General features: G+C 44.0%; 1 protein-coding gene across 1 annotated transcript; it reads left to right on the forward strand.

Moving 5' to 3' along the window:
* The first annotated feature begins 2229 nt into the window (after positions 1-2229).
* On the forward strand, positions 2230-13283 carry LOC142803291 (uncharacterized). The gene is made up of 4 exons (XM_075888419.1): positions 2230-2299; positions 7243-7305; positions 9465-9691; positions 12961-13283. The coding sequence occupies exons 2-4, from the start codon at positions 7302-7304 to the stop codon at positions 13237-13239; spliced, it is 510 nt and encodes a 169-aa protein (XP_075744534.1). The 5' UTR covers positions 2230-2299; positions 7243-7301; the 3' UTR covers positions 13240-13283.
* Positions 13284-13706: the final 423 nt, after the last annotated feature.

Genomic DNA, 13706 nt, shown 5'->3' on the forward strand with positions numbered 1-13706 from the left:
TTTTCATCACTGCTGCATTCCTGTTATCTTTAGTCGTCACGCATATTTCGTGTTCCCTCAGGTACTCGGTCCCATTGCTTATCCATACGCCCAGTTATTTGTATTTATCTGTTATCTCTAGCGTGACTTCCTGTATTCTAAGCTCACTACCTTTGTTATCATTAAAAATCATGACTACTGATTTTTCCTAACTGAATCTAAAATCTAACCTATCTCCCTCATTACCGCAGATGTCCATCAACCTCTGCAAATCTTCCTTGTTGTCGGCCATTAGCACTATATCATCTGCGTAGATTAATGCTGGTAGTGCCTGATCAATGAGTTTTCCTTGTTTGACTAAAGAGAGGTTGAAGCCAAGTCCCCTTGCCTCTAATTTGGCCTCTAATCCTTGTAGGTACATCATGAATAAGAAGGGTGACAGTGGGCACGCCTGCCTAAGTCCACGTTTCACCACTGTGGGCTTGGATACCTGTTTTGCCCACTTTTTAACTACCTTGTTAGTTTTATAGATTTCCTTTAAACGATTAGTGACTCCATCTTTTACACCCAGTGTGTCTAGTATTCCCCACAAGTCCTCTTGAACCACGCTATTGTACGCTCCCTTGAATTTCTGCAGGCCGGTAGGAAGCTTCACAGCGCAGCGCCTGATCTTGTGAAACGGCGCAGCCATGCAGGCAGGGCATTCAATTCCCTCCCTATTTTTTGTATACTACTCTCCTTGTGCACATCGTAGAACACATAACTGTAATGATAGCAAACAGATCATTGATTCGGGTAGGCTTGGTGTTTTTATTTAAAATGGAACAACGAGGAAGCTGCTGAAGCTCGTGCCTGTATACAGCTGCTTTATATGGAGATGAAACTTTAACGAAAAAAAAATGTATTGATAAACAGTAGGCTCATAACAAACAACATTTCTCTGAGAGTGCATGGAATATATGTCCCATGCAAGGCTATGCATTGCAGTCCTTACTGCATTAATTATGTACACGTACTGCAGGGCATGCAAGTGTATGCAGACACACGCTGACGAAATGACATTTTTTGCTACATACAAACGTGCACCGCACCAAATAAGACGCACGTGTTTGTATAGTCAGGGAACACTCGTGAATATTGATGAAATCACACAGCTCGCTTACAGTATAAAACAAACACAATTGCGAACAATAAAATGCGACGCTGTTTAAAGAGGCGGACCCAGGTTACGAGGAGAATTATCAGTATGGCATACACACCACGTGTCAAGCTTTTGCAACATCTAAAGAGACTAAATATGGAAAGTTGCCTTTGTAAGTTAACATGACAGTACCAAATGGAGAAGCCACACGAGAGAACAATTCATCGTGGGCTAAAGAATGTGTTTTAAATATTATACACAGCTTTGCAAGATAATATCGACGAGTTCTACTCGTCTAGGTGTGGGAGGTGTAGGCCTGATAAAATGCGATGTTGCTTCAGAGCCTTTCTTTCGTAATATTGCAATTTAATTCAACTCTTTCAAACGCGGCACCGTAAATTTCTACTGGGTGCTTGAACACGGCAAGCAGGTCGCGGGGCAAAATCTTTGTAACATTTCATTACCGAAACAGCGATACTAGCAATGCTTGAGCTGCACTTGCTGTTTTCTAAATTGTAACCTCCTCAATCTCCTCACTGTGATCAGGAAACAGAGAGGAAAAGTACAGCAGTAGTACGTAGAGAAATATTCAATTTCAAGCCCTTTAGCAATATCATCTAAACAAATTGCCAGTTCACTGTTGAATTCTCGATGGAAACAAACAGCTGATCAGGGACGCAAGCTTGGCTTGGCACTGGCTTGGCCGTTCATACAGAGCCAAAAGCCGCTGCAGCAACCTGGATTGCGGATGGTATTGAGACAAAATATTTTATACACTTCTGTTTTCTTTGTTTCATTTCTCTAATTGCTCTTGTGATGGCGTGGACCGCGCTTCGTGATCTCATGTACCGGCGCACTGTTTTTAAGTTTAGTATGGCGCACGATAATACATGATTGCGTGCTTTAATTTAAAAAGGTTCGCGAGTATGGCAGCAACACTGCAATGTCGGGAAGAGGCACGGGGAAGAGGATAGTAGTAGAACCAGTAGCAGCTGCATGCCCGGGTGGAGCGACTGATGCCCAGATGGAGGAATGTCAACCCGATGCCTTTTGTGTTGGCCGTTCTGGCAGTTCTGCCGACTTTATAGAAAGAGACGACCCCGTCGCTTGTCCTCTTCTCTTTTCCTTCGGGCATCAGCGACAACATTGACGGACGACGTGTTCGACTTCACCGTGCACGTGAGTATAGGTTGGTTTTTCATTTGAGTGAATTCTTGTTCAGATTTGCAACTTGTCGACTTCATCCTGATCACCTGTCACCGGCAATAAGTCACATACGTGTGATATTTAGGTGAAATAAATGATAATGCACATTTTCTGCTCCATTTGCGTGACTTAGCTACACCAGGATATGAGGTAAAGCCTTTGTCGCCTAGCCACTAGCAGGCAAGATCGATCACTCGCATCCTTCAGTTCACGAATCAACGCGCCTGCCTTAAAATTAGTAAGCTACTCGCAAAGAAATCTTACCGAGGCAATTTTGTTTTCTGTGAACAATGCACCGTAGATTTGTCTTGAATAACAAAAAAAAAACTTGAAAAATAAATGTCGCGACCTTTTAGAAAACGCTGTGTCTAAGAGCTAGACGCGGCATTTTGTAAAAGGCTCATTAAATTCAGTATGTTTTCGTAGTTTCTGCTTGAAATTATTATTGTCTATGAATTTCATGGCCTAATCTTTTGCTTTGGCTGAAAATCTCGGCGGCAAAAACTTTGTTCAGTGTTCCTTTAAGGGCAGGTGTAGATGCCATCATTTCAGTCGCAAATCTTTTTGCAAGTCGGTCGGCTGGTTAACAATAAGGGTACTAACTAGAGTTCCAGATTTCATCAGCAACACATCGTCATGGCTTCATCAGATGCTGCATTATATACATTCTATCCTCGTTTTTAAGTAGGTGTACCGTATAGTCCACTGTTACAGGAAACAAGCGAGCTCGTGGACAGTGAGCCATGTGGTGCTAACTGGCAGTGAGGCTTGTGAATGGGACGCATGCGCATAGAATCGGGGTGCGCCCAGTTTTGCCTGCCATTTCTCCGCCTGTACGCATGACAGCATTGGAAAGCGCATCCGTATTTTAGCTAGCCCAGTGCCTCCTGCTTCAGGGATTTTCTGTGAGCACAAAAAATGCATGATTTTAATCGTTGCTGCAGTGTTTTGCAAGTTGTCACCGTAAAGCACATCATATTTTTCGCATAATGCTCGCTGCAACTAGCAAGTTTCGATGACTCAAAATGCTGTTCAGGTCTGATGTAGCAAACATTTTAAGCTCGTCTTCGTGACCATGAAATATTGGTTTATTAAATAATGGAAGGCAGAGTTGGTATCAGTTGATTTACAGTGTGAAAATGAAAAGTGCGAAGGACCGTGCCTCGCAAGTAAGCCCCGAGAGCATGAGCAGAGAAGTAGCAGATGAGGATGCTCATGCGCTGCATTTCCAAATCTCACCAGCACTAATGCTTGACGGACTGCTGGCCACGCACTAGCGTGTTGTTTCTGAAACAGGACTTTGGCCCTGTAAGCAAGTTCTTGAAGGGCATAAGTAAAACGTAGAATAGGCCCCCTAAATGCACCCATCCTTGAACCATTGGGCTTATGAATTAGTGCCCTTTTCAAAATAGAACTATTCTGAGCTATAAATTGTGACAGAACAGTGCACGAAGTTTAAAAATGGGAAAAAAGTCTTTAAATGTCCCCTTTATACATAGTGTTCCTGTGATGTCACTTCTGCCCTTGTCGCCCTCTCCCGCCATGCCCGGGTAACTCCCTGGGTACCTACGGCAGTTCACGTGCTGCAGTGCGGTTTGTTGGGGGCTCGTCATCTGTTGCTGTGAACGATGTGGAAGCATTGTGGTTTTTTGTTGTCTTACTTTAACGAGCTCATTGGATTAGGAAGGCCTCGCTCGTTCACTCGATACAAGACCAGATAATCAAGATGTGCGACACATATACCAGCCACGGCGTACACCGGCTGCCCGCCACAACCTATGAGGGCCTATTATCTTGCTTTCACTACAAATTGCCTGGCCCAAAAACAAGTGAAAGCTCAAAATCTCTCGAGTCCCAATTTTAAGAGTGGATGTGCGAAGCGCAGCTGCACCCATTGAAAACTAGTCGTGCAGAGCTAGGCAAGTTTACAAGATATAATATTATGATTATATTGTCACGGCCTACGCCACCAAAGTAGCAATGCCCCCCCCCTCCCAAGCGTTTTAAACAGTGCTGATGTTGAGCTTGAGCCTCTTTGATTGCAATTTGTGGAAATAGTCGAGGAAAATATTATACAAGGCAGATAGCGACTTTGCGTGGTGTGTGCCGCGGTAATGCCAGTCATCACTTTATTTTTCGCGTATGCTTTAACACACTTTTCACTTTGTATTTTGCTTTTGTTGTACGCTAATGTACAGTGGAGTCACTGAACATGATAGAGACCGTGTATAGAATTAATTGACTAATTAAAAAAAATCCTGACGCCCAACTTGAACTGATCGGCTATACTTCAAAGTGAACTAATATTGTTTCCCATTCTTTATAGTTTGTTTCAATGCAATACCAAATCTCCGCGATCGCCATCACGATTTTAACCGCCTTCCTCGCCATCATGATTTTAACTGCGGACAAGTTTGTATGTACAGTATCTTGGTAAGCTATATCTGTTTGCAGGTAAATACTTGGCTATGGCACTTACCTGTAATGAAGTTGCACCCGAAGATGCAAATATTGCAAAGTTTCTTCAAGTAGCTTTTGTTAATCTGCACCAGCCAAATACGCTGGTACTTTTAGGAAAATCGGAATGTGCGTTCTCAATTTCAGGTTATAACTTTCAGCGAAGAAACACCCTAAGCTCTGCTCCCTCTGCGTGGACTACTAAATCAACTTGCCTCACGAGCAGCTCATAATTTCTCAAACTTGCATCGTGAGGCAAAACTAAACGGGTGCAAGCACGAGGAGACAACATGGCAGTTGTAGGCGATAGATTCGGTTGGTACCCGGGCATGTTGGTGGCGCATTTCGGAAGTGACGAAAAGGCGCTGCGAGATGCACGTGCACACTTTGTATAGTTGCTGTATTGGACAGCAAACTTTTTTTCTTATCTGGGCAGTTTTACCAAAGGAAGCTTCATCATATGGCATGATAAATGAAGCGAATCCACAGGTTGAACCACATCATAGCCTCGCTGTGCTTTTGTACTTTTTTGCTCGCAAAATTTGTTTGTTCATATAAGTGACAACTTGCCAGTAATAAGGCAGCACTCGTTTCTTTACCATATGATCATCTCCGGTGTGCTGCTGCCTCAATATTTCAAATTCTAAGCATTTACACCATTGTATGCAAACTTTTCCTTTAAAGTGAGACAAGCCACATGTGTATCGTAGATCAAGAAGCATGCCAGTTTTACGTACTTGCAAGGTAAACATCAGAAATGCACAGTTGATCAAAAATACTAGTTTAATGGCGCATCTACATAACGGAGCACCTGTGGCACCTCGTGAACAAGATAATGCCACATATGTTACAACAGATAATTAAAAAGACAGGGGACGTGCCGTGAACAAGTATAAACAAAAATAAAATGGCATGTGGCAGCGAGCGAAGGCGGCAAGGGAGGGGAGCCCGTGGGACTGCAGCGGATGAACGTAGGGTGTGTGTTTATTATGTGGAAGAAAAAAAAATTCAAAATTTTGGCGACTGAAATGAGGTTGACTTAGTGAGTGCGCTCATGACGAGAGTAAACACGGTTATTTTTTTTTTTCAAATCTCTTTTGAAAGCCACGAAAAATCTGTATGTGGTGCAGCCTAACAGAAGGTCCGTGAAGGCAAATTATGAATTCATCGTTGTACAAAGGCCTGTTTTTTTTTCTTTTTTCATGCGCACCATCCCCGCCGCGGTGGTCTAGAGGCTAAGGTACTCGGCTGCTGACCCGCAGGGCGCAGGTTCGAATCCCGGCTGCGACGGCTGCATTTCCAATGGAGGCGGAAATGTTGTAGGCCCGTGTGCTCAGATTTAGGTGCACGTTAAAGAACCCTAGGTGGTCTAAATTTCCGGAGCCCTCCACTACGGCGTCTCTCATAATCATATAGTGGTTTTGGGACGTTAAACCCCACATATCAATCAATCAATCATGCGCACCATAAATAGTGCTCAAAATTTAATTGCATATGTTGTTTTCATCCTCGCTGTATTCCGTGCTGTTTATGATGTAAAAAAAAGTAGCACGCTGAAGTGGTGCTGCTTTTGGGCAACAGTTCAATGGCGGGGTGCATGAATGCGGAATACTGCCGCTTACATTCAAATCACTCTTGTGGTCACCTCCCACTGTTTGCAGCATGTGTTGTGTATACACAGCTGCATATTTCCTAGCTATAAAAATTTGATTTTAGGTGTTTCACGCCATTTTCCATGTAACTATTCCGCAATTACACACACTGATCAGCAGGCTTTCAATTGCGCTGAAGGACACAAGTGCCATAAAATTCATAGTCGATTCTTTCAAGAAACCGTATGTAAAGGCTGAAGCTTCATGCGTACATACACACACACACACCATATTGTTTTTTGTACTTTATGAAAGCTGCGAAGGTCTCATGTGCCTCCAAGCGTAACCTGTCTTATTTATTCTCCATCACCGCAAAAGTTTTGTGAGTTTCAAATAAGAGTACTTTGCGCATGGCCACGTTTGGGTAATTTTTTGTGTAGGTGTTGTTTGAGCAGCCTACAGTGTTTATTTTATAAGCCTGTATGTATATGTTGCATTATAAGGATGCAGAATGTGTGTGGCTGTACAATATAGATGAAGTGTAAAAATTAAGTGTGTCTATTGTAGTGTTCTTGCAACCAATCTTACCCCCGTATTCTACAACATCCCTCCACTCAACGCTTCACCTTCACTTGAGATGGCTGATGGGAGCGCCGGCTCTAAGCAGAGAAAGTCGCTGCATGTCAGCAATAATCTGCTGTGATTCTCAAGTAGCGCAGCGTCGCTTTCAAACGAGCAGCGGCACAGTGCTCAACTCTGTCAAGCGAAGGGTGAAAGTTGAGTCGGGGAGCGTTTATGAATATGGGGGTTAGTTTTGTTGTCTTGTTAACCTGCCATTAACACTGGATTGGTGCTACTTTGCTCTAGCTGTACAGTGCTCTCCAAGGCTCAAGGAGGCACCGCACGGGGAAGGCTCGGAGCAAACCATGCGTGAGTTTCCTTTCATTGTTACACTATGCACGTATTAAGTGATAGACTTTAATGGATGCTATTTGTATTGTGCAAGTTTTTGGGGTCATACAACTTCCAACACTTATATGTTCTGACGAAAATCACGCAAGAATGAGAGAAGTTTGTGCAAAAATTATGCAAGAGTGTAAGAAGCTTTTGCAGAAGTCTGTGAAATGAAGTTTTGAAAATTTGTGGCAATGTGTCATTGTACAGTGGTCAACAGTCTTGCTCAGCATGCTTGACTGCAGGGCTCCCGTCTGCACAGGCGCATCTACGGAGTGCCTGATGCATCATGGGCCAAATGTCAGCCTGCACACTGGTGCCTCTTATCCCCCCCCCCCCGTTTGTCTGTTACATCAGTGTCTCTTGTAAAGGGGATTGACTGTGCCACCTTTTTTTTTTCGAATGTAATGAGTTGTTTTTCCAGATTATTGTTGTTTTAAGGTAGAGCCTCACATTTCAATCAAATACTGAAGATTCTATTTTTCCTTCTAGATGCTATGAAGTCACTCCTTGTGTTACAATAGAGTGAACACTGTTATGAGAAAAGCTACTTTATGGAGTTAACTCACTCCATATTGACTTGACACACAGAATTGGTGAAAACTACACTTCATTCCAGCTGCATTAGGAATAATATTCATTTGCATACTTCTGTTTCTTTTGTTTGTTTGTTGGCTGGAGGTTTGGAGTATAGGGTGGCCAGAGGGCACTGTGTAGTCTTTCTTCATCTTCCCAATTTTGTGAACATCAATTGATAGGCGTATGGGAAGCAGCCTGCATGCTGAAACAGCTGTGCAAGCATGCAAGATGTTCACCATTGCATGCAGTCAGTTGCTGTGAGCAACCTACTGTAGACAATTAACTGCGAGTGGTGAACTAACGCTACACTATGTGTGCCTCCTGGAAAGCTGCAATGGTAAATTGCCACAATCGTATAGTAACATGGCTAAAATCGCAATTTGTTTGTTGAATAATTTTGCAACAGAATCAATGGAGTTTTGAATAAATTTGTGTATCTGCCTGGTTCATCAAAGCTACAGAGTCAAATGCGGTATATACTCGCATATTATGTGTACTTTTTTGTCGATCCGGTTATGTGCGAAGCTAGTAGGAATCGCTGGCCTAAAAGCCCAACTGGGAATATATGTTGCAGGCGCTGTCACAGCTGTCTCAAAGCGGATTGTCATTTGTTTGCTAAGCCTGTTCAAATGCCCCCATTTTCTTGAAGTTCTTCCGAACATTGCTCACAAAAACCAGTTCCCACGACAGGGTTATACCAGAGAACATAAGTACTCTCCAATAATTGTCGGGAACCCAACGCAAAGTAAGATGCAGACAGGGAAGCGCGATGCCAACACAGTGCTGTGTGTGTCGCCCTTCATGTGTATGTGTCCCCATTCCTTGTCCCAGTCTTCTATTGCGTTGTGTTCCCTCCGATATCTAACCAACACACCCAAGCTTCTATGCTAAGTCTTATTCAACGCACTCTTCTGCTGGCTCCCATACTGAATATTGCATGTCGAAGAACACGCTGATGTGCTTAGCGGTAGCACGGTTTCAGTTTTCTTCGGTAAGCTTTATAACAGCAATCTGCCTCGTATATAATTATTGTAGCCTATCACAAGGAACGGTAAAAACGCAATGGCCAGATGGCGAAACCAAAAAAAAAAGAAAATGAGTGCGAAAACCTGCCTCATCTAGTTGATGTGACAGGTCCGTGCACGCGTTCAACATCTGTGCTGTGTCTCGGGAATACATTCTTGCCGTGGAGGAGGTGGGAAGATAGGAGGCAAACCTTTAGGCATTTCGGACTACACATAAACAGGTTTCGGTTTTCAAGTTCGATATTCTATGGAAAGCATAAAAGTTCATGGAAGAAGGAACCTTGCACTCAGCCCATTTTGTGTAAGACTGCACTCGCCTGCTCGACAAGAGATGTGCCTGACCAGAGCATCATGAAGTCAAATGTGTCTGTGTGTGTGCTGGCAAGGTGGCTCGGGCTGGTTGGGGAGGGCAAAGTATGCGAGCAAAAAGTTTCTTGTAGTAAAGCAGGCTGGCTAATTATACTGGTGAGCAAATTGTGTGAGGATGCAAATTGTGCGAGTAAATATAGTATGTACTCTTGTATGTTTCAGCTCTGTTGCTACGGATCCTGCGGATCCAACTTGGCATCCGGCAGCAACAAAGAGAGGTTCTGCAGGACGTGCGACAGCTGAAGCTCGAGGTACGGCTCTTGTCCGTGCCTCAGCACGCCCAGCCAGCACAGCCCCCTTCTGACCTTCCCCGGCTGCCTGCTGGTACAATTGGAGAAGTGGAGGCAGCAGAGGCAGCTGTGCAGAGTGAAGCTGTGGCTGCGGCTTTGGTGTGTATTTCTTGATTTTTAATATGCCTATGTAATATGCAGAAATTTAGTACTGCTTTAAGATACTGTGTTTCGGGAAACAAGCTAGTCAGGTAATCTCATGAGTCACTGTATTACAGTCGAATATGAATAATTCGTACTCAAAGAGGCCAGAAAACTTGTTCAAATTAAAAGAAGTTCAAAATAATGAAAGTTACCGTAATTACTTGAATCTAACACGCACCTTTTTTTCGGTTAAGAGAGTTCATAAATCGCATGCGCGTTAGAATCGAGTACGAAAAAAAAATGAATATGGTCATTCTATTGCCATCACCACTTACAAAATGGCCGCCCCTTACGTGCATCGGCATGGCGCGTCGGTCATTTCTGCCTATGTGTTTCCCATGTGCAGCACTTCATACGTGTGCTGAGGAGTTCGTCATCTTGTAGTACATTAGCATCGACGGCATGGTAGGGCTCCAAAAATTCGACGAGTGGACCACAATGCTGCTTCTAAAAGAAAAGTCATCGCGTGTGCCGGAACGGACAGAAATCGAGCCGCATCGCGGTCATTCGAAGTTCCCGAAACGTGCATGCGGGACTGGCGGAAACAAAAGCAGAATATTGTCGACAGCAAAGATTCACGCAAAGGCTTCAGTGGACCACAGCAGGGTCGGTTTCCACAAATTGAAGAGCTGCTCGGCGAGTATGTGATTAAGCAGTGAGCGGCACAGCGGCCCGTGACGACAGAACTGCTCCAAGTGCAGGCTATGCAGTTAGCCTTAGAAAAAGGGCTAATGCAGAGCCATTTTAAAGCGAGCAGGTGCTGGCTAACGAACTTTATGAAGAGAAAAGGCTTTTCCCTCTGAAGGCGAACGGGCATATGCAGGAAGTTGCCGGAGGAGTACGAAGAAAAGCTTCAGAGTCTTCAGAGGTTCCTCCTAAACTTGCGGCACAACAACGGCTACCTGCTTGGGAAAATCGGGAATGCCGATCACACGCCTCTTTACTTCGACATGCCTGGCACCACAACCGTCTAGGAGAAGGGGGCGAAGCAAGTTTGTGTACTGACATCGGGCCACGGTAAAACAAGAGTGACAGCAATGCTCCGCTGCACGTCAGATAGACATAAGCTTCCCCCGTACTTCATATTTAAAGGGAAGACGCTTTCAAAAATAGTCGTTTTCCTGAGTGGCGTGATCAAGCGGGCCAACGTGAAAAAAGGGTGCGCGTTGCAACCGATGTCTTAGTGTTTTTTTTTTGTCGTGGAAACCGGGCGCGCGTTACAATCAAGGGCGCGGTAGAATAGAGTAAATACGGTAGCTCACCATGCAGTGATGCATGTGCATGGAGAAGTTTTATTCACAAATTACAGGACATCCGTCATTAATTAAAGTAGTCAATACATGTCTGTACACGTTGGCCTTGCAATGAGTCAACAAGTTTTGCGTGCAGTTTGCAAAGCATTTGTACTTCGGCTTCAGTATTCTCCTGGCAAAAGAAGTTGCGCGCGGCAATGTCCAGTGCTGACACTCTTTGAAGACAACTGTGTTTCCACTGTTACCATCTGCGCTGCAGCCGGAGCGTGGCCAGCACATGATGAGAAAGGAGGAGCGTCTTCACCTGGAGAAAAGCAGATCGGCATTCGAGAGAGAAACACTCCGCGGCAGCTTTTTTTTTTCTCTCTTCATGCGCGGTCTTGAAAGGAGAAGAGTCTCTACATAGCAGGAACGAAAAACAGGGAAGCGTGACACCGGCGCGTTGCAGATCGGCATGAGGGAGAGCCAACTCTCTGCGACAGCTTTTTTCCCCCTCTTTCTCTTCGTGCGCAGTGTTAAAAGGAGAAGGGTCTCTATGTGGCAGGGACGGAAAAAGCCGAAGCATGGCACAGGAATGTCGCAGATTGGCATTTGGCAAACATTCCACCGCAGTCTTTTCTTTCCTTTTCTTCATTTTCTTCTTTAAGCACAGCGATGAGGTGTCTGAAGTGCCACCGCAGGATTGGGCGGGGTGCTGAGAGCATTTTCGGAGCGCGGTATAGCTTTGATAGGACCACAGCGTCAGTTCGAATTAAGTGTGTTGGAAATAATGAGATTCAACTGTATTTACTATAGTCTGTGAAGTCCGAGTGAACTGTCCTAAGCTAGCAGACGATGTAGGCGGCATCGTGTGTTTGATGGGCAGTGACTAGCAATAGCCTGCTTAAAACAGACATTCAGTAATTTTGTTCATTTATCACCCTATTTCGTGTCCGCTGCGGCTCTCTCTACTTTGAGCTACAGTTCACCCTGCCTTGTGTTAGCCGATTTCTTACTTTTTTAAAAATCTAACATGCACCCAATTTTGCAAGGTGAAGAAAAATGCACCTTTGTTTATTGTGATGAGATTTCTATAGTGACATGCCTCTTTGTTGGCTATCACAGAAAAATATAAACAGCAAATGGTGCGACCATCTAGTGCGACCTTTATTTTTCTATCAGTTTCATCTATGACCAAGATTTGGTCGCTCTAAAGTTGCCTCTTAGTACGCCTTGATCATGTTCATTTATCTTGTTGTGCTCTACTTACAATGCATTGATTAAAAACATGTGCAAGCTTCTTTTGAATTGCACATATTTTATCGTTTTTCACCTGTAGAAGCTACTCCTGGTCAACATTCAGGCAAAGACATTGTAACCTCGAAGAAACGTGTATTGGAATTTGAGCACTGTACAAAGTAATTATACTATTTCATAGCTACAATCAATATTTATTAAGTGTTATAACAGTGTTGTATTTGATTTCATAACAACAAAACTGCATTCAGAGAAGGACTCTGAAAGGTTCTCACACTGAGTGTGAGAGGGCTGATGTGGAAACCATTTTAGGTCAAGTGAGTTGAAGTTAGCGTAAAAAAACAATGAAATGTTGTGATGCCCGAAAATTCAAGTTGTTGTTTTCAGTGTCCTCTTCTTGCAGATTTTTATCATGAAAACATTTCGATTTGCTGTTGCGTTTACTCCATCTATGCTTCTTGCATTTCTTTACATCGCAAGCACCTACTGCAGATTGGGGGACGTGGCCTCCGAGAAATTGGTGTGAATGCCATGAAGGCTGTATTGGCACATGACGTGCAAGTGCTGTACAGCCTTCATGGCAGTAAAGGCAAAAGGGCCTTTGTGAACCTGAGGCTCTGTAGATTAGTGACAGGTTTAACTTGTTCATTGTTCTATGTGTGTGTACCCTAGCTTGTGTATTCTCTGTACTGCAGTGCTTCATGTGTACTATGGTATTTCTGTTCTTGTATGCAGATGTCATCTGCCAAAAAGCAGGGTGCGACCAGGCGGAGGCCCTCAACTTTATTAAGAGGTGGCTGCCAGGGTCTGGTGATCGCTGTAGGGGCAGGAAGCGGCGCTTCAGAGAAGCATTTGTTGTGGAGCAGCCCGATGATCCCCACTCTCAGAGTGCAGATTATCGGCTGCTCGCGGCAGCTGGCTTCCTGCCCAGCCACAGCAGCCAGGGCCTTGACAGCACCACTGCCACTGTGCCCCCAACGCAACCTGACCTGCAGTAGAGCGGGCATTTTTTAGTTGTGTATATATAATTTTCAATGTATACATTTTTTGTTGTACCAAATAAATAAAAAAAACAAAGAATAAAAGGTCTGCAGACTGTCGGTGGTGCACTGTTCGGCTAGCTTATGCTGATTCGGAAGCACCATCACCATGTTTTAGTTACAAAAAAATGCTCTAAACTGTATGAATATTCTCGATTATCATGTGGGGGACATATGTGGGGATTGCAAGTGGGGGACATACGCTTTCAGCATTTACTTCCTAATGACTTTTTTCGATCTGCTGTACCAAATACCAGTACCAAATAAAGCACTGGCTATTGCAAAAAATAAATTGGTAAAAAAATAAACTACACTAATAGTGTTAGCAATGGGAATGAGGTATAAAAGATGAAATGGATCGAGTAACTGCTTTCAGTTCTTAGCATTCAATTTTCTGTTGCCCCAAGTATACAGGGCTGCAAAGCTACAAGAGCGGGTCAT

Source organism: Rhipicephalus microplus, chromosome 3, assembly GCF_043290135.1.
Source record: "Rhipicephalus microplus isolate Deutch F79 chromosome 3, USDA_Rmic, whole genome shotgun sequence".
In the NCBI taxonomy this organism is placed as follows: domain Eukaryota; kingdom Metazoa; phylum Arthropoda; class Arachnida; order Ixodida; family Ixodidae; genus Rhipicephalus; species Rhipicephalus microplus.